The sequence below is a fragment of the Mobula hypostoma genome, chromosome 12, assembly GCF_963921235.1.
Source record: "Mobula hypostoma chromosome 12, sMobHyp1.1, whole genome shotgun sequence".
Lineage (NCBI taxonomy): Eukaryota > Metazoa > Chordata > Chondrichthyes > Myliobatiformes > Myliobatidae > Mobula > Mobula hypostoma.
This window is the reverse complement of record NC_086108.1, coordinates 32297874-32319890: the sequence shown is the minus strand read 5'-3', so window position 1 is coordinate 32319890 and position 22017 is coordinate 32297874. Positions and strand designations below refer to the sequence as shown.

At 42.2% G+C, this 22017-nt stretch overlaps 1 protein-coding gene across 1 annotated transcript in view; it reads right to left on the bottom strand.

Moving 5' to 3' along the window:
• itpa (inosine triphosphatase (nucleoside triphosphate pyrophosphatase)) overlaps positions 1–22017 on the bottom strand; it is a 34129-nt gene that overhangs the window by 5652 nt on the left and 6460 nt on the right. Inside the window, exons 4-5 of the mRNA XM_063063788.1 lie at positions 20115–20188; positions 3115–3146 (exon numbers count right to left, since the gene is read on the bottom strand). Of these exons, the coding sequence (XP_062919858.1) occupies positions 3115–3146; positions 20115–20188 (106 nt within the window). The remainder of the gene's footprint in view (positions 1–3114; positions 3147–20114; positions 20189–22017) is intronic.

Here is a 22017-nt window from a genome sequence, read left to right as displayed (position 1 = left end):
ATGCAAGCCCAAGTGGGAAAGGAGTACAGATTGGTTAATGGACAGAAAACAGAATCGGAATAAATAGGATAATTTAAGGGCAGCACACAACCAATGCAACAAGGGTCAGTGCTTAGGCCTAAGCTACATACAATTTGCATCAACCAATGAGGGACAAAGTGGACATGCCCTTGTTTGCTACCAATATATAGCTTGGAAGGAAAGCAAGGAAACAGCCAAAGCTTACCAAAGTAGAAGCAGCAATGGACAAGAGAATATCGAGAGGAACTGTGAAATTATTTTCTATGATGAGGAGAATGGTATTGCAACAAGTAAGAAAAAGTGACAGACTATTTAATGTTTGAATGAGAACCTGATGGAATGCAAAACCCAGTTATCTGGCATTTGGGAAGACGTGCTATCTTAGCTTTAACTGCATGGAGGTTGCAGAATAAGAGGAAGGAAGACTTGCTGTGATTGTATAGGCTTTTGGAAGGACATTTCTGGAGCTCCGTGAACATTGGAGCTCTGGAGGAAATATTTGCCTCAGAGGATGTAACAAATATTCACCAGGTAGATTTCTGGGATATAGGGATTGTTATAAGAAAAGATTCAATGGAATTGGAACAACATAATGAGAGAAGACAGCACTCAGAGACAAAAGGCAAAGTCTAGTTTATTGCCATATGTGCAAATACACGCATGTGCAGGTGCAACAAAATGCTTACTACAACAATGGCACAGTCACACAGCATCACTTACGCCACCTTCAGAGGAGATGCATAAATCAAACATTTTATTTTACACAAAAACAATTATTACAAATAAAACAAATGGGTAAAATTCTAAGGAGGAACTGGCAGAATTAACACTGAGAAGTCTCGAGAACTCTCTTTGACTGAAGAGATGAGAGCAAGTAGTCACTGTCCCGGGATATTCAGGGCTCTCTAATTGGAGGTTTATGCCTCTTTGAAATTCTCCACTCGAGCGCCGTGGATGCTCAGCCGATGAGAATACTGAAGAGTGAGATCATTAGACTTTTGGGCACCAAGGTAATCAACAGATGTGTGGATGGGATGGGAAAATCTGAAAGACGTTTAAGCATGATGTAAGTGAATGGCGGGGCTGCTTAAGTGGGCAGCTTGTGTGACTCATGACATGCGGTGATTGTGTGCCTGTATTAAGTTTGAGCTAATACCATCCTTAATCATGACTAGGAATAAAAAACAAACAACACTTTTTCCATTTTCAGTTGCTTCTCTCAACTTTCTTTTTCATATCCAGTACTGCGCAAAAGTCTCAGGGATATTTTTATGGATAGGATGCCTAAGGCTGCTGCACAGTACTGCAGAAAATTTATGTATGGCACTGTACTGCTGCCACAAAAAAAATCGTGACCTATGTGAGTGATAAAGCAGTTTCTGATATGGGACTGTATTGTGGACTGAGATTGGAGAGGGGGCTGGGAGAGGGGAATCATGGTTGGGAAAAGGAGAAGACAGAGGGATGGGAGAAGGAAGCTCCAAACAGACATTCTGTAATGACTAATAAACCAGGGTGTGTAAGATAATGAGAGGCATTGAACATGTAGATAGTCAGAGGCTTTTTCCCAAGGCTGAAATGGCTATCACGAGAGGGCACAGTTTTCAGGCACCTGGAAGTAAGTACAGGTCGACCTTCACTAATCCAGCACCACTGGGACCTGAGGAGTGCCAGATTAGTGAAAATGTCGAATTACAGAAGGATCATATTAAGCATAATCAGTGCTGGATTATCGAAGGAACTGGATTACAGGTAGTCGGATTAGTGAAGTTCGACCTGTACAAAGGAGATGTCAAGGGTAAAAGTTCCTTTTTGTTTTTTTTTTAAACGCAGAGAGTGGTGAGCGTGCGGAATGGGCCATCGGCGATGGTGGTGGAGGTGGATATGATAGGGTCTTTTAAGAGACTCCTGGATAGGTACATGGAGCTTAGAAAAATAGAGGACTATGGGTAACCCTAGGTAATTTCTATAGTACGGACATATTCAGCACAGCTTTTTGGGCCGAAGGGCCTATATTGTGCTGTGGGTTTTCTATGTTTGGAACCAAATGACCTTGCCTGGTGTCTCGGAGCTGGGTGTGCCTGCACCAGTGCCACCCTCCGCCCCTGGCACTCCCTCTCTGCCACCTATCGCACAGCCCACCCGTGGTGCTCCACCCTCGCCATTCCCAACATCCTTTGCTCCTGCCAGATTTACAACTTGCTCTGCGCTCCACGTTGACAAATACAGTACTGCACCCTACATTGACAAATAGAGTACTGCACCCTACGTTGACAAGTACAGTACTGCACCCTACGTTGACAAATACAGTACTGCACCCTACATTGACAAGTACAGTACTGCACCCTACATTGACAAGTACAGTACTGCACCCTACGTTGACAAATACAGTACTGCACCCTACATTGACAAGTACAGTACTGCACCCTACGTTGACAAGTACAGTACTGCACCCTACGTTGACAAGTACAGTACTGCACCCTACGTTGACAAGTACAGTACTGCACCCTACGTTGACAAATAGAGTACTGCACCCTACGTTGACAAATACAGTACTGCACCCTACGTTGACAAGTACAGTACTGCACCCTACGTTGACAAATAGAGTACTGCACCCTACGTTGACAAATAGAGTACTGCACTCTACGTTGACAAGTACAGTACTGCACCCTACGTTGACAAATAGAGTACTGCACCCTACATTGACAAATACAGTACTGCACCCTACGTTGACAAATACAGTACTGCACCCTACGTTGACAAATACAGTACTGCACCCTACATTGACAAATACAGTACTGCACCCGACGTTGACAAATAGAGTACTGCACCCGACGTTGACAAATAGAGTACTGCACCCTACGTTGACAAGTACAGTACTGCACCCTACGTTGACAAGTACAGTACTGCACCCTAGCCAGATATACTACATATGCCCAAGACCTTTGCATAGTACTGTAAATTCCTTAGCTAAGAGGACATTCTTGAACCACTTCCAAATGTCAGCAAAGCGTAACTTTCATTTCCTCCTCACTAATTACCAATGTTTACAACAAGTCATAGTATCTCACATAAAGCTATTAAATAACTTACCTTCAGGTCGTAACTTTGACAGGAACCATTTTCTAGAAGATAGTGGAGGCACAAATAAAACATTTGTTATTTCTAATCATTAAAACATCATAAACATATTCTCTATCAATATAGAAGCTAATCATCGGTCCCAAAATGTCACAATTAAGCTGCATTTTCGTGTTTTCCAATTTTCTTCTAATACCCATGAGAAAATAATAAATAGAGGTTGGGAAATTAGGGGAAATTTCAACGTCAAAGTACATGTATTATCAAAGTATATAAGGCTGAGATGTGTCCTCCTGCAGACAGCCACAAGGCAAAGAAACACGGTAGAACCTGTTGCATACTGCATATGTACTTTGATAATAAATGTCCTTTTAGACTTCGAAATTTTGGGAAATAAGATGTCCATTTTTTAAATATGTGAATAGAAATTCAGTCTTATAAATACATAGTGAATTTCTTGCTCATTTCACCTACAGCCTCATTTCATTCCATGCCATTCACGGAGTGCCGATGAGCACTGGGGTAGAATGGTTAGTGGTTAGCGTAACGCCATTACGGCACCAGCGACCCAGGTGCGATTCCATCACTGTCTGTAAGGAGCTTGTACGTTCTTCCCATGACCATCAGAGTTTCCTTCGGGTGCTCCGGTTTCCTCCTACATTCCAAGGACATAGAGCTTAGCAGGTTAATCGGTCACATGGACATCATTAGGTGGCATGGGCTCTTTGGGCTGGAAGGACCTGTTACCTTGCTGTATCTCTAAATAAATAATAGAATAAAATCTGCAGCAGTGGGAATAAATAGTTTCCATTAGGTGCATGGATAATAAAGGTTGCTTTGCTCAATCAGTGATAGTTGGAGATTTAAAATCTTAGGAGTTGGGTCGGATGAACAGGCAACTCCTGTTTCCCATAGTTGGGCGAGTCCATGACAAGAATTCAGCATGGATTTGTCTGGGAAGTGAATTGAATTTAATTTAAATACACAAATCTAGACTGAGATGCTTGTCCTGTAAGAGTAACCATGAAAATACCAGATTGTTGCAAAAACATGTTTTCTTCTAAACAAAACTTTTTTTCTTTATGTCCTCCTTGTAAAAAGTATACTGCTTTGGATACTGTTGTGAGAAATGACCTTACGGGAGAAAGCCACAGCGATGAGGTTTCTGACACTGGGTCTGGCTCTGTGACTCAGAAGTGAAAGGAATGGGGGATGAAAAATTGGAGAGTGGTGGTGATAGGCGTTTCAATAGTTCGGGGAACAGGAGGTTCTGTGGACATGAAAGATGGGTGGTTTGTTGTCTCCTAGGTGCCAGGGTCAAGGACGTGTCAAACCTGGTCCATGGCATTCTTAAGGTGGACGTGAGTGGTCAGAAGTGGTGATACATATTGGCATCAATGACGTATGCAGGAGAAGGGATGAGGTCTTGGAGAGAATATAGGGAGCTAGGTAGAAAGTTGAAAAGCAGAACCTCAAGGGTAGTAATCTCTGGATTGCTGCCTGTGCCACACAGCAGAGAGGGTAAGAAGTAAATGATTTTTCAGATGGATGTGCGGCTGTAAAATTGGTGCAGGGGCCAAGGTTTCAGATTTGAGGATCATTGGAATCTCTTCTGGGAAAGGTCTGACCTGCACAAAAAGGGCAGGTTTTCTAAAGCTGTTGGGGAGGATTTAAACTAGTTTGGTATGGTTTAGGAACCACAGTGACAGGTCAGAGGATGGAACAATTGGAGTGAAGATAGATGCATGTGTAGAGAGACTGTGAGGAAGAAAAGGCAGTGGAAAGGGCATAATTGCAGTCAGTTGGATGTATGTCTAATTGAATGTAAGTATCAGGAACAAAGCTGATGAACTTGGTTCCATGTACTGACCCATGACCAATGGCCTTTACAAAGCCTGGGCTGTCAGAAGGGCTGGAATGGCTGATGTATGTTTGTATGTTCCGGAGTTTAGATGTTTCAAAAGGGACAGGGACGGGCAGGAAGGTAAAAGAGGTGGGGAAGTGGTATTGTTGGTTAAAGTTAGTATAACAGCTGCAGAAAGGGAGGATGCCATGGAGGGATTGTCCACTGAGTCAGTGAGAGTAGGAGCAATCACTATTTGGGAGAAATTCTATAGAACCCACCCCCCCACAATAACAGCAGAGACACTGCGGTGCGGATCAGGAGACAGATTTTGAAAAGGTGATAGCAGGGTTGTCATGGGCGACTTCAACTTCCCTGATATAGATTGGCACCTTGGTGCACAAGGTTTTGTTGGGGCTGAATTTGTTAGGTGTGTTCAGGAAGGATTCCTGACATAATATGTGGACAGGCTGACTAGTGGAGAGTCCAGTCTGGAACTGGTACTGGATAATGAACCTGGTCAGGTGACAGATCTCTCAGTGGGTGAGCATTTGGGAGTCAGATATCACAAATCCCTGACCTTTACTATAGGCTTGGACAGAGATAGGAGCAGACGGCATAGGAAAGTATTTAACTGGGGCAGCGCAAATTATGATATGATGAGGCAGAAACTTGGGAGTGTAAATTGGGAATGGATGTAGTCAGGGAAATGCACAACAAAAATGTCCACGTTGCACTTGCAGGAGGCTCTCAGGATAGGTTTATCCTATTGAGTAACGCCCACCCGTTCCTTTCCAGTCCTGCTGAAGGGTCTTGGCTTGAAACACTGTTTATTCCTCTCTATAGACGCCTAACTTGCTGAGTTCTTCCAGCATTTTGTGTGTGTTACTCTGGATTTGCATATCTGCAGAATCTTGTGTTTATGATTTGCCCCATTGAGGCAGGGAATGAAAGGAAGGGTGAGGGAACCATGGTTGACTAGAGATATGGAACATCCAGTCAAGAGTAAGAAAGAAGCAAACAAAGATTAGACAGGGCTCTGCAGAGTTACACGGTAGCCAGGAAAAAGCTTAAGAATGGACTTCTGAGAGCTGGAAGAGAGCAATGAGAAGATCTTCATGAGAAGGATTATAGCCCCTCCCACAATGCATTCTACATGTATGTGATACAGGGTTCCTGACTTTTTATGCCATGAACACCTACCATTAACTGAAGGGTCCGTGGAACAGGAGGATGACTGGGACGAGGGTAGGACAGATCAGGAATAGAGAGAGGAAACGTGTCTGAAGTCAGAGGAGGTAAGGGAGGTTCTTAACACTTTGCTTCAGCATTCACTAGAGAGGGGTATTTGACAAATGTGAGGACAGTGTGGAACCGGATGATATACTGGAACATGTCTAAATTAAGAATGAAGATATGCTGGAACTTTTGAAAAACAATAGGATACAAAAGTCTCCAGAGTCAAATGGGATATACTGCAAGTTAATACAGGATACAAGGGTAGAAACTGCTGTGCCTTTGACTATGATTTTTACATCCTGACTGCCCACAGGAATAGTACCAGAAGATTAGAGGATGGCAAATGTTATTCCTTTGTTCAAAAAAAAAAGGGTAAACACAAAATAATCTGCAGATGCTGTTGTCAAAGGAACACTCACAATGCGCTGGAGGAACTCAGCAGGTCAGTCAGCATCAGTTGAAAAGATTAGTCAACACTTCGGGCTGAAACCCTTTGTCAGGACTGAAGAAAGAACTTTGGGGAGGGTTTGAAGAATGCTGGTAGTTGAAAAAAACAGTAACAAAGGGGTGGGGGAGGGGAAGCAGGGAGGTGATTGGCAGGAGAACAATAGTAGAAGGAGGCGGAACAATGAGGGAGGTGATGTGAAATAGGGATAGAGGAAGGGAGGAGGAGGGAATTACCGGAAGTTGGAGAATTCTATGTTCATACCAAGGGGCTGGAGACTACCTAGACGGTATATGAGGTGTTGCTCCTCCAACCTGAGTTTAGCCTCATCATGGCAGCAGAGGAGGCCATGTATGGACATATCTGGATGGGAGTGAGAAGCAGAGCTGAAGTGGGTGGCTACCGGAAGATCCTGTCTGTTGAGGTGGATGGAGTGGAGGTGCTCGACGAAGCGGTCCCCCAATCTGTGTCGGGTTTCACCAATGTAGAGGAGGCTGCACCGGGAGCACCAGATGCAATAGATGACCCCAACAGATTCGAAAAAAAAAGGGAACAAGGATAATCCTGGGAATTATAGATCAGCGAGTCTTATGTCAGTGGTGGGCAAACTATTGGAGAAGATTCTTAGAGACAGGATTAACAAGCATTGAGAAGTTAGTTAGCATGGCAAAGAGGCACAATATTTAAGGGTGATTGGAGAAAGGTACAGGAATGATGTAAGAGGCAAGTTTTTTTTATACAGAGTGGTGGGTGCGTGGAATGTACAGTCTGGGGTGGTGGGAGATGTGAGACATTTAAGAAATTCATAGACAGGCATATAGATGAAAGAAAACTGGAGGGCTATGTGGGAAGGAAGGTTTAGATTGAATTTAGTGTAGGTAAGGGGTTGGCACAACTTCACAGGCTGAAGGACTTGTATTGTTCTACGTTCTTTATCCCTTTATCATTCTTTTGAACAAAACAACCTCAATATCCCCAATTTTTGCTCACGTTTGTACCTGTGGATTTGTTTATCTTTCAGAGCTATGCAGCCCACCCATTCACCAGCATTTGGCCTCTGTCTCACAAAACCAAGGGTTCCCAGTTTTTTTTTATGCTTTGGAACCATTCATTAAGCAAGGAGTCCGTGGACCCCAGGGTGGGAATCTCTACTCTAAACCATTTCTATCCATATACTGTACCTGCCCAAATGCCCTTTACATGGTGCAATTGTACCCACCTCTACCACTTACTCTAGCAGCTCATTCTACTGCTCATCACCCTCTAGGATCAGGATGCTGTTGGTCCGTGGCATGAAAAAGGTTGGGAACACTATAGGTTCACCTCGAGTCTAGGTGAACTAAATATCCTTTCCATAGTAGCTCACCAACAACTGTATACAAGGCACCAATGGAAACAGAATCGGGGCCATGCATAAATTAGCCCCATTCTCTCTGCCTTGCCTTATTGTGCCCTAAAATCTATTGTTCTTTTACATTTTATCAACTTCTTGCGTGTTTAAGCATTCTTTCTATTCATCTGCATCGAAGGATCTTAACTGCATACTTGTGTTCCTTGTTATTTTTTCTACTTAATTCTATTACCTCACACACTAGGGCACTAAATTGCCTTTGTCACTCATGAGCTTATTTATATAACTCTTACAGACATACCATAAGCGGAAACATTTCCTGCTGTCAGTTTAGATTACATTTAAACCTTTCCTTCTTTTGGCACAAATGCACCCAACACCAGCTCCTGTCTATAAGACACCCATTAGTCATAACTCTGTGCAAGTCAGTAATGTGTCTTTATATTCCCACTGGTTCATATTTCTGTAATACGGTGGATTTCAGTTAATTGGGACACAGAGACCAGTACATCTTGGCAATTAAGCAACTGTCCCAATTAGCCAAAGTTTCACAGAAATAGTTAAAATAGCATTAAAAAACGACAAACTACTGTTTAACTAACAAATTATGTATTTAAATGAAATAGAGAACAAATTAGAATATTTCCAATATGACTACAGTACTATTAGACTGTGCTGCAGTTTCTAATAATTATCAATAAAGGAATTCATCCAGTGTATGCTTCCGTGTTCTCTAGATTGACTCTAAATGAAAATCAGGGATAATGGACCGCCTTCATACAATGCTTTTGACAATTGCATCCTCTAAATCTTCATTTTCATTGTAACATTCCAGGTAGTCGATACCTTCTAATTCTTCGCAGTTCCTAACTTGAAATTGTGAAATCGCTCCATTTTCACTCCTGGCCATTTATGGCATCTTCAAGCATGAATGCTTGAAAAGTAGTTCCAAATTATCTTACTGATTATTTCTTGCCAACCATCAGTGAGAAAAATCACTGTTTTGTGACCCATGCTATTTAAAAACTGTTCTCTCTAAGCACAGTGCAGCGTCTAACGGCCACAAAGGTGCATGTGACTGTCGCTAGTTAGAAACTACTTGGCAACAGTCTCCTGTCCCAAATAAGCGGCATAGTGTCAAAATAAATTAAGGGAATCCCAACTATTTTCCCAAAGAATTAGAAAAAGAATTGTCCCAAATAAGCGGCTGTCCTAATTAACTGGAATCCAGTATTTTAATTGATAACAAACCATGCTAAATTACTCAGACGTTTTTGAAAATAGAATACTTCCATTGAATTACCAATGCTTTAAGAAACAATCTTGAATCATTGTATGCTATTAACAAATAAATTTATGATTTATGTTTGTCATAAATATTACGTGATATCTCCTCTTTTGAAGGTGATGTGGGATCTTTTAAACCCACCTGGAAATAGATGGGAGCGTGGTTGACTGGCGTCAGGAAGAATTCAAGTTAACAGCACTGAAACAGGTCCTATGGCCTCCCTGGTCCATTTGGCTTACCAAGTTTGTCCAATTTGCCAGTTTGACTCAGTACCTTCTGCACCTTTCCAATCATATTCCTGTCTCAGTGTCTTTAAAAAGCTGCTATTGTACCTGTCCCCTGTTAGCCAAGCCCACATAGACGCCACCCTCTGTTGCCCCTCAAGTTCCTATTAAATCTTTCCCCTCTCACTTTAAACCCGTGCCTTTCTGTTTTTCATTTCCCACTTCTGGGAAAAAGACTGAGTGACTTTTATATCATACACCTCTATAAGATCTCCTCTCAATCTCCAAAGCTCTAAGGAATACATTTTTAGCCTGTCCAACCCCTCCCCATAGCTCAGTCCCTTAAGTCCTGGCATCATCCTTGTCCATCTTTCCCGTTTAATAAGTTCCTTCCTATAACAGGTTTACGAAACCTTGAAGTCACTGGTGTCCTGTACAATGGCGTCAAGTCCTCCCAGTTTTTTTTTAAACTATTCCTTGAAATGAGCCATCTCCAACAGTACAGCACTCTCTTAGAACCAGACTAGATGGTTTGCTCGGGTTATAGGACGGGTGATGAACATATATCCTCTGAAATGAGAGTTCCACAAGCTTTGAAGCAGCATTCTGTCCTTTGAAAGTCATTCAAACAATAAACGCCATTGAAACATGGAAACTTCTTGGAATCTTTATTTGAGAAAAAAAAACTTCGGTTCCTGAATAAATCAATGGCCTTGGATGTTTCTGTGTGCTTTACCACACTGAGTCTCACACTTCATATTGACAATTCTGATGAATCCATACGTGTGTCATTGAAGCCACACATTCCAATCTGAGTACAGCTCAATGTCAGTCAGTTCTATTCAATAAACAATCTTAACCTTCCCCCATGATTTAAAAACCTGCCTGCTTCCGAATGGTTAACTAAAGCCAAGAGCACCTGATAAACATGCCCAGCTAAAAAATGACACAAAGTTAAATTGGCCTTAGTTATAAGTTTGGCACAACATCATGGGCCGAAGGGCCTGAACAATGTTGGAGCAACGTGCTTTTTAACCTGTTTGAGAAGTGTGGTAATCTTAGTTCAGGATTTGGGAAACATATTTATACGGTTTTTGTTACTACGAATTAAAACACTGTTGGAACTTAAAACTTGAACTTAAAATGAGATACACAGATGCCACTATTTTTCTTGCTTCTTTTTTTACAAGCACAAACAAAAGCTTAAATCCAGCAGTACTCCCCAGGAGACTAGCAAGTGGAATGAGGAATGCAGATGAAAGAATGCTTCATAGCTTTTCGCCACAGATCCGGGCCACAGAAAATAGGCTTTGAATGAAAACAGTCTTCCAATCGGCCAGTGGTGCTGGAATCTAGCGACAACGGCAGAGAGAATCCAAGGGTCATGCATTGAAGGGACTGGATATCACTGCTATTTTATATCTGGGATCTGCACATGAATTCAGGGCAGATTCATGGGATGGGGATTTATTGTTGCATTGTAAATTCGTACCGGATATGAACCCACATCACAAACAGGTTGATCATAGCACTTAAGAAGTCATATCGCATGGAAACGGCTCTTCAGCTCGAATGGCCCATAATTCCCACTTGTATCCCACTAAACCTTTCTTATCCACATACATTAACAACACGCAAAAGGACAATTAAACAGATAACTGCCTCAAAAGCTTCCTCTGGCAGTATATTCTATACATTGACCGCCTTCTGGTTGACAAAGTTGCCCTCAGGTTCCTACTAAATCTCCTCTTCTTGCCCTTAACCTAGGCCCTCTAGTTCTGATTCCCTAAAGCAGGGGCTCCCAAACTTTTTTTATGCCATGGAGCCTTACCATTGACCAAGAGGCCCATGGGTCCCGTATTGAGAACCCTTGCCCTAAGGACTGTGTACATTCACCCTACCCGTGCTCCTCATGATTTATTTTGGAAACTTACTGAACGTCTCTGGGCAGCTGGCAGGCAAAACAATCTGAGAGTCACAACAGCACAGTGAGCACTTTGGAAATTGGAACAGCATGCGAGGTCATCCTACATTTCAGAGGACCCGTCCTGGGCCCAGCACACAGAAGGAAGCACAGAGGTGCTTCTACTGCCTTAGGAGCTTGCAGAGATTTAGCATAACATCTAAAACTTTGACACACTTCTATAGATGTGTGGTGGAGAGTATACTGACTGGCTGTATCACAGCCTGGTATGGAAACACCAATGCCCTTGAATGGAAAATCCTACAGAATGCACCGGATACAGCCCAGTCCATCACAGGTAAAGCCTTCCCCACCACGGAGCACATCTACATGAAGCGTTATCACAGGAAAGCAGCATCCACCATCAGGGAGCCCATTACCCAGGTCATGCTCTCTTCTCGTTGCTGCCATAATGGCGGTGGTACAGGAGCCTCAGGACTCACCACCAGGTTCAGGAACAGTTACCACCTTTCAACCATCAGGCTCGTGAACCAAAGGAAATAACTTCACTCACCCCATCACTGACCTGTTTCCACAACCTAAGGACTCTTCATCTCTTGATTTTGATATCTACTGCTTTATTTATTATTATTATTTAATTTTGTATTTGTAGTTTTCTTGTCTTTTGCAAACTGGCTGTACACGCATTTGGGGTGGTCTTTCATTAATTCGATGATGGTTACTGGATTTATTGAGTATGCCCGTTAGAAAATGAATCTGTGTTCTATAGGGTGACATACATGTACTTTGAAAATAAATTTGCTTTGAACTCCAACCCCCCCTCCAAATAGTTGCTAAGGCAATACATACAGTTGGAGGTAGTAGAGACAATAACAAGCCAACCCATGTACTCTTTGAAATTTCAACCCAACAGAGATTTGGGAGGAAACATTAGCAGGTGCTTCTTATAAGGTTTGGATGCTAATTCACCTCCACTCTGAACATAAGTAACAGTGCTTTATGCATATACTAAAATTAAACTGCCTGGAACTGTTTTGGGTGGAAAAAATTATGAACAAGAACAATTAATACATACAGTGGCATGCAAAAGTTTGGGCACCACAGTCAAAATTTCTGTTACTGTGAATAGCTAAGCGAATATAAGATGAACTATTTCCAAAAAGCATGAAGTTAAAGAGGACACATTTCTTTAATATTTTAAGCAAGATTACTTTTTTTATTTCTATCTTTTACAGTTTCAAAATAACAAAAAAGGAAAAGGGCCCAAAGCAAAAGTTTGGGCACCCTGCATGGTCAGTACTTAGTAACACCCCCTTTGGCAAGTATCACAGCTTGTAAATGCTTTCTGTAGTCAGCTAAGAGTCTTTCAATTCTTGTTTGGGGGATTTTCACCCATACTTCCTTGCAAAAGGCTTCTAGTTCTGTGAGATTCTTGGGCCGTCTTGCATGCACTGCTCTTTTGAGGTCTAGCCACAGATTTTCAATGATGTTTAAGTCAGGGGACTGTGAGGGCCATGGCAAAACCTTCAGCTTGCGCCTTTTGAGGTAGTCCATTGTGGAATTTGAGGTGTGTTTAGGATCATTATCCTGTTGTAGAAGCCATCCTCTTTTCACCTTCAGCTTTTTTACAGACAGTGTGATGTTTGCTTCCAAAATTTGCTGGTATTTAATTGAATTCATTTTTCCCTCTACCAGTAAATGTTCCCCGTGCCACTGGCTGCAACACAAGCCCAAAGCATGATCGGTCCACCCCCGTGCTCAACAGCTGGAGAGGAGTTCTTCTCATGAAATTCTGCACCCCCTTTTCTCCAAACATACTTTTGCTCATCGTGGCCAAAAGGTTCTATTCAAAAGGTTCAAAGGAAGATCTAAACAAGCCTGATGCATTTTGGAAACAAGTCCTGTGGACTGATGAAGTTAAAATGAACATTTTGGCCGGATTCTGCTCCAACTTCATCTACAAATTTACAGATGATACGACTGTAGTGGGTCGTATCTCAAATAATGATGAATCAGAGTACAGAAAGGAGGTAGGGAGCAGAGTGACATGGTGTTATGACAATATCCTTGCTCTCACTGTCAACTAAAGAGCAGGTCATTGCCTTCAGAAGGGAGCTGGTCACATGCTCATGTCCACATCAACGGTGTTGAAATTGAGAGGGTGGAGAGCTTCAAGTTTCTAGACACGGACATCAGCAACAGACAGTCCTAGTCCAACCACATTAACGTCATGACAAGCAAGCTCACCAACACCTCGATTTCCTCAGGAAACTAAAGAAATTCGACTCTGACCAATTTTTATCATTGCATTGTCTAGATGCAGGACGTCTTGGTACGGCAACTGCTCTGTACGTCACCATAAGAAACTGCTGGACCCATCTCAGCACATCAAATGAACCAGTCTACCCTCTACGGACTGTCTATTTCTCGCTGCCTCAGCAAAGCAGCCAGTATCATCAAAGAGCCTCCCAAGCAGGACATTCTCTGTTCTAATCTCTCACACCGGACAGAAAATACAAAAGCCAGAAAGGACCTACTAACGGTCTCAAGGACAGTTTCTATCCGACTGTTAGCAGACTCTTCGAACCGACCTCATGCACGGTAAGATGGACTCTTGGCCTCACAATCCACCTCATGAGGATCTTATACTTTATCATTTACCTGCACTGTACTGTGAGTAACTTCTACACTTCATTCTGCATTGTTATTGTTGTACCTTTTTTATTGTATAATGATCTGAGCTGCAGATCTTTCCAAAGCCCAGACTGAAATTCTGTAAAGCCAGCAAAAAGCAAGCCAGCCAAAGACCTCTAGATGGGTTCAAGTTAAGTTTCCTGGCAGTAATGCACTTTATTGACTTAGCCTTAAGGATACTGTCACTAAAGCATTTTTGAACCATGCCCAAGATACATAACACTATTATTCCAATCCCTTCAAGCCAACTCATCCCTCATTATTACTGACATTCTAGTACAGAATGCTGCAATGTTTCTATTGCTATTTCTCCTATTTGTGTCTTCTAACAGGAACACAACTCCAACTGATGTATTTAACCATGACTGTACTGCGAGTTTAATAATTAATGTCATACTTATTGCTCCCATGATCAATAAAAATTACACTGCACTGTACATGTATTATCTGTTCTAAGAGGAGCACATTTATGGAAACGAAAAATGTCATTTTGATAAACAACAGGTATTCTATGACCATGAGCATTCATTACAACTGCAGCTAGATTATTTTTCATAACTATGATTTATAATCCACATTTTGCATCTCAAGGCTATACAATAAAGCAGATTAAATGATTAATTTTATTCATAAAAGCATAAAATGTGTTGCATGTTTATTGCTAAATCCTATTTTTGACCTTGGGCGTATGTGGATAAAGCATGAGACTTCTGCCATCTAGTGGCAATATCCAGTAGTGTGTCATATCATAAACTGAGCTCCAATTAACATGTATCCAGCATTTGCAGTATCACGTGTCTCCAATTCAACTGATTCAGCCGTCTTCAATGTAACTCAACATTACACTGCACATTAAGGTGCATATTATTCTGCTAAACCTGAATGGAATTCATGTTCAATGGAATAAAATGCCAGATTTCTCATATGCGCCAGTGCCTTCTCAGTGATAAGTTGACAGTACTATTTTTTATTCATGGGACCTATAGACAAGACATTAGTGATTGAATTCACAATGCAGTCATATTAATAACTGCTTATTAAAGTGGATTGTTAAATGAAAGGTAAGGGGATTACTTAATAAACTTATTCTTAGACAAGCTGCACAAAATACTTAAAAACATGCATCTGCAAAACCTGTTGCCTGTGTTTGTTGTCAAAACTACCATCTTTCAGATGGGAATCTAAGTTGAAACTCTGTCTCCTCTTAGGTAGAGATAGATGCAAAATATTCCATGAGACTATTCAAACTCAGGGGCATTCTTAGGTGACTTTATCAATATTCCTTCATCAAACATCATCTGCAACAGATGATCGTGGTCATTATTGTTTTGCCAACTGATGGCATAACTTATCATTGTGGATATGTGGTTATTGGAGAAAGTCCAGAGGAAGTTCGCAAGGATGATTCCAAGAATGAGGAGCGTTTGACAGCTTTGGTCCTGTACTCACGGGAATTTGGAAACCTACCGAATGTTGAAAACACTAGATAAGGTGGATGTGGAGAGGATGTTCCCTATGGTGAGGGTATCCAGATCTCGAGGGCACAGCCTCTAAATGAAGGGACGACCTGAAAAGGGTAAGGAAGAATATTTTTAGTCAGAGAGTAGTGAATCTGTGGAATGCTCTGCCACAGACTGTGGTGGAGGCCAAGTTCATGGGTATATTTAAAGCAAAAGTTGATAGTTTCCTGATTGGTCAGGGCATCAAAGGTTATGGCGAGAAGGCAGGTGTATGGGGTTGAGTGGAATCTGGGATCAGCCATGATGGAATGGCGGAGCAGATTCGATGGGCTGAATGGCCTAATTTCTGCTTCCACATCTTATGGTCTATTTTTTCTTTATTGCACGTCTCTGCACTTCAGAAAAACATCGTTGGTTGATTGCCTGTTGCTTTGGAATATCCCAAGTTAATGTGGAAAAATTTCATTGGAATACAATTTGTCTTCCTAAATTTGCCTGTACCTTCCAATAGACAAAAGGTATGTGTTGAAGATACTATATTCTACTGATGGTACCTATAACAAGACAATAATTACCAAATTCAAAATACAGTGGTGCTTGAAACAAAGATTGAAGGGGCAAGCAATAAGCATAGAAAACATACAGCACACGACAGGCCCTTTGGCCTACAACGCTGTGCCGAACACATACACTCTATCCTCATTATATGCGTCTTCAGACTATGCGAATTCACAGTTATGCGAGGAACCTATTTCTATCAACGTCTCATTATACGTGTCCAAAATTCACAGTTATGCGAGGAGCACTGCCTTCCCGCCAATACAAGTCACGTGCGCACACCTCACAGTCTCACTGTTGGGATGAGAAGCACTGCTTTCCTGCCAATACAAGTCAGGTGTACGCGCCTCACAATCTCTCTCCCGTCACTCTCGCATTGGTTTTGGCAAGGTGCGGATGCGCGATCTTAAACTTCTGTTGGTTTTATCTACAGTGCAGTGATTTTGTGCTTGAAATATTTAATTATGCCTCCTAAGTGTCCAATGTCATGTCTTGGGACCTCAGCCGAGCGGCAGAGAACCACTTTAACACTTGAAAAAAAGTTGAATATTATAAACAGCACAGCATCTACTGCCCGGAACAGAATCTTGCCTTTAAAGTTCTTTTGTTGCTTGACAATGCGCCAGCGTATCCTACACATTTGGACAGCATTCATCCTAACATAACAGTACATTTCCTGCCGCCTAACACAACATCGCTGATTCAACCACTTGACCGGTGTAATCCACATTCAAGGCGTGCGTATTTTTTTTTTATGGTGAACTATCTCTTAGATGCTGCAAGTAACAGACGATTTTGAAAATCCCGGGAGCTAACCAACGGTGAAGGAATGGTGGAAGTCGGAACACAAATGGCGATGGACATGGACCCAAGTTTAGAACAGAGTCAGCATTTCAGTCGTTCCCTGCCTTCAACCCTTCTTCCCTACAAGCAAATTTATGCTGAAAAACAAAATGCTGCCAAGCAAACAACCGGCACAACCTTACGTAAATCACTGCAATCTTTCTGCTGCCGGCAGTTCTAAGAGTTCTGTGAGTCTTCATTCACCCCTTGCTGTGCTTGATATTATCCTGACGACCACAACCAACCATGTTATCTATGTAAAGCTGCCCGACACCACAACAACCACTCATCTCCCGGAGCGAACACACCTGCCACTGGTGAGTACTGTACGCCAGAGGATGTTAACTTTCTATGACTTATTACATTGAATATTACCTTAAATTGATTAAATATAATACAAGTGTTGTCTTGTAGTTCTGATTTTGTGTCGTATTGGTATAAAAATGTGAATAAGTTACAGGTAAAACATATTTAGGAAGCCCTCTGGAAAGCATCCCTATTTTCTCCATTTAAATAATTATTCACATTATGTGTCGAGGAACTTATCCCTCACATATAATGAGGATAGGGTGTACTTACTTTAGAAATTACCTTGGGCTACCCATAGCCCTCTATTTTTCTAAGCTCCATGTATCTATCCAAGAGTCTCTTAAAAGACCCCATCATATCCGCCTCCACCACAGTTGCCGGCAGCCCATTCCACGCACTCACCACTCTCTGCGTAAAAAACTTACCCCTGACATCTCCTCTGTACCTACTTCAAGCACTTTAAAACTGTGCCCTCTCGTGTTAGCCATTTCAGCCCTGGGAAAAAGCCTCCAACTATCCACATGATCAATGCCTCTCATCATTTTATACATCTCTACCACTGTCTGCCTTCTTAACTACACAGTCAACCTGCACAGCAGCTTTGAGTGTCGTATGTTCTCGGACCCCAAGATCCTTCTGATTCTCCACACTGCCAAAAGTTATATCATTAATACTATGTTCTGCTATCATATTTGACCTACTAAAATGAACCACCTCACACTTCTCTGGGTTGAACTCCATCTGCCGCTTCTCAGCCCAGTTTTGCATCTTGGTTTTATTTTAGGAAGATAATTCTATGAGGAGTTTCCCCCAATTCTGTTAAGTGTACACACTTCTGGAAATCTTTTAATAGAGAAAATTTAACAACATTTATCCCAGTATCGCTGATTGTAGGACAATTCAAGATAAGGAAACTGCAGTACTTTCAGTGCATATCTCAGTCATTAGCGGCTTCATTCTCACATTAATGCTCTCCCATGAACTAGTTTCTAATTTTAATTCCTGAACTGGGAGAACAAAGAACAAAACGCAATGCAATTTGATCCTGTTTGATTCGGGTTGATAACCAGGATAATATACCTCAAATTTCCACGATGTTTCCTTAGCAGTTTTTCAAAAACCTGCATTCAGATACAAATCATCTACATTATCACAAGCAAGTAATTTGGGCAAGTGTTCTCCTGGACAAACTGTTGAGTGTCCAAAGGTGAGAAACACTCAGAATTTCTCCCATCAGTTACTCGAGAGTTTTTAAAATTTGCAACTCTCCCAGAGATTGCATGGCAGCTCTGAGTGTGGCATTGTATAGCATCACTCAGCAGGTCGCTACTCCCTGGGGCAGGCTAGGTGGACCCTGGTGTTATTTTGGAGAGGAGGAGAAGGATTGTCAGTTTCAGCAGATTTGTCTGGAAGTGAAAGGAGGGCAGATCTTGTAGTGCAGAAACTAAAGGGGCAAAGTTAAATCGGCTCTCATGAAAGCTGTGCCACTTACCAAGATCACAGCCTTTCTTGCACCTTATGCACTCTCCTGTCTGACTCTCATATCCTACAATTTCCTCAGCACCCAAACACCTATTGATTGCAGCCTTGTATGCGGTACTACTGTGGTATTCTTGAGGGATTGAAAGAGCCTTTTCAGCACTGAGCGTCAATTCACATTGGACTATTGTTCCACAGACAGCACAAGTCCAAGTTGCCAACTTTCATAGATCAGGGAATCCCAACCTGAGGTCTATGGACCACTTACTTAATGGAACACACACAAAATGCTGGAGGATTTTGTGTTGTGCTGCTTTTGATTTCCAGTATCTGCAGATTTTCTCGCGTTTGTGGTTCACTTGTTTAATGGTATTGGTCCATGGCATAAAAAAGGTTGAGAACCCCTGGGCTGGATAATACAGCAGGTGAACTTTGAGGACGAGGAGGAAATAACAAAAGCAGCAGTACATGTGGCGAGGGAGGTAGAGAAGGCGCATGTCACACTTGGCTTCTTTGGTCACAGCATAAGAGTACAAAAGCTAGAAAGTCATGTTTGGTTAGGCCATATTTAGAATCTTGTGTATGGCCCAGTCACTGCACTTCAGCAAGGATGTGGACGCTCTGAAGAGGGAGAAGGTGGTCACCAGGATGTGCCCAGATTGGAGAGCATTAGCTACAAGAAGTTGGACAAACTTGGAGTGTCAGAGGCTGAGGGGAGATTCAGCAGAAGTACATAAAATTATGAGGGGCAAATAAAGGGTAGGCAGTCAAAATCTTCCCCCTCCCCCTGGGTGGCACTGTCAAATACTAGAGTGCATAGGCTTAAGGTGAAGGACAGAAAGTTTAAAGATGATCTGCAAATTGAGTTTTTGTTTTAAAGGAGAATGGTGGTTACTGGAATGTACTGCCTGAATAGGAGATGGAAACAGGTATGATAATCACATTTAAGAGGCATTTAGATGGGCTCACGACTGGTAAGGAACAGAGGGATACACACCATGTGCAGAATGGTGGGATTAGTTAGATTATCATGGTTGGTGCAGATATGGTTTGCCAGAGGGCCCGTTTCTGTGCTGTACTGATCTTCGTAACAAATGAGTTTTGCCTTATCGTCGTAGGACCATTTTTAATTCAGATCCACCTCCGTGAAGGTTAATTGGATACTGGCCTGTAACTCAGGAGCTTCTGAAATCAACTTCAGCCACGCTTGTCAAATGGCCCACCACAGACAAGACTACATTAGAAGTCCTTGCTCTCTATGGCTTAGTACAAAATAGTGAAAGTTACACTGTAAAGTAAAATATTCTGAACGTGAGGAGAAATAGTAAACAAAACAACTGCAAGTTTCTACTTACATGTATGGACCAGGAAGGCCGCCAAGTGCATTGAAGCACAGACATGTGTCCTCTACTATAACAGGGCCTTGGACCTAAAGAAATAAAGTTGATATCTGTTAAATTTCACTATGTAGCTATAATTCGAGGTCTTCATATTAGCTTAAGATTGGAATTCACTACCATTTGTTTATTGTGCTGTAGAGACTCCCAGCAGTTTGGCTCTCTTGGCAAATTACCCTTTCCATCACCTGACTTTTATGATGAAAAACAGCTACAGATAGCAGCTGATGAAACACCTACCTGGAACACTGGCTGGACTATGTCCTCTGGGCAGAGGTGAACACCATAAAACAAGTACTAGCAGATGAAAGTTCAGGTCTGTGGAATCACGAACTCCATTGTACTTAGCATTTTCAAACTCCATTTTAGGCTCCGGCCAGTAACAGTACCATTGCGTTTATTGCCCAGACTGAATTGCTCTTGAGAAAGCGATGGCTATCTGCCTTCTTGAACTGGTGCAAGCTGTAGAGTGTTGCCGGGTAAGGAACTGCGGGATTCTGGCCCAGTGAAATGAAGGACCTGCGGTGCATTTCCCTAGTCAGGATGATGGTCATCTCGGAGGGGAACCTGCGGGTGGCGGTGCCACTGTGCAGCTGCAGCCCTTGCCCTTTGTGATGGCAGGTTTGCTGGGCTTGGGAGCTGCCACCAGAGTAGCTTGGGCGAATAACCACGGTGCCTTTTTTTGGGATGCTACAAGCTGAAGACGCCGAGAAGGGATGAATGCTTAGGATGGTAGATGGGATGACAATCAAAAGGGCTGTTCTGTCCCGGATGGCACTGAGCTCCTTGAGGGTTGCTGAACATTACACTCATCCAGGCAAATGGAGAATATTACAGTACATGCACTGCAGATGGCAGAAAGGCCCTGGGCTGTCGGAAAATGAATCATTCACTGCAGGATAACCAGCCTCGAATCCATTCCTGTTGCCACATTATTAATGTAACTGATCTAGTTACGTTTTCTGGTCAATGGAAACTTCCAAGATATAGATGACAGAAGACCTGATGATGATAATGCCACTGAGAGAGACAGGTGGGTGGTTAGGCACTTCCTTGTCGGAGCAGTACTGGTCAAAATGCATAGCACGTCAGACCACTTCATTTCAGAATCAGCCACGTGGGGCTTATCTGGAAACGTGTATAGCCCACGCTGGGCAAGGGTAGCAGATCTTCTCTCCTGAAGATTTTTAGTGAAGCAGATAGGTAATATCACAACCTGGGAGGATTTCATGCTCTTTTTAGTTACAGACTGCTTAGAATTTTATTTTTCCAGTGCATAAATTGTAGGTCATTAATTGAATTTTAATTTCACGGCTGTCTTGGTGGGTTTGAACTTGGGTCACTGAGTTGTTTACACAGTTCCCTGGATTACTAGTCCGATAACTTAAATGGCAAACCAACAGCATCTGTGCAGCAAAGGCTTATGAAACAATTGCCCAGTCATTCTGCACACCCAAGAGTGAAATGTGAAGAACATACACAATATAGAAAATATAAAGTAGTGAAAACAATGGCATAAAAATTATAGTAGTATTAGAGAACTGTATAAAATCAGCCATATAGTACTAGAGTCATTGTACTCGACTGGCATCTGTACATCAGCCAAAAAACTACAGGCTTGTTTTGAAACCCCTTCTGGTTCTCCAGTGTTTTTCAGGAAAAGAAATCTACCATCCCTACTCTGTCTGGCCCACAACTGATTGCTGGCCCATCAACTCTCTACTGTCTCTCAACAGAGGTGGCACTTAGGGATGGATAATCTTGAATCATGGTCGGTATGTCCACATTACCTAAACAAATAAACAATTTAAAGAATCCTAGCTATTGTACACTTTTTGGAAAATTATGTAATGATTCATTC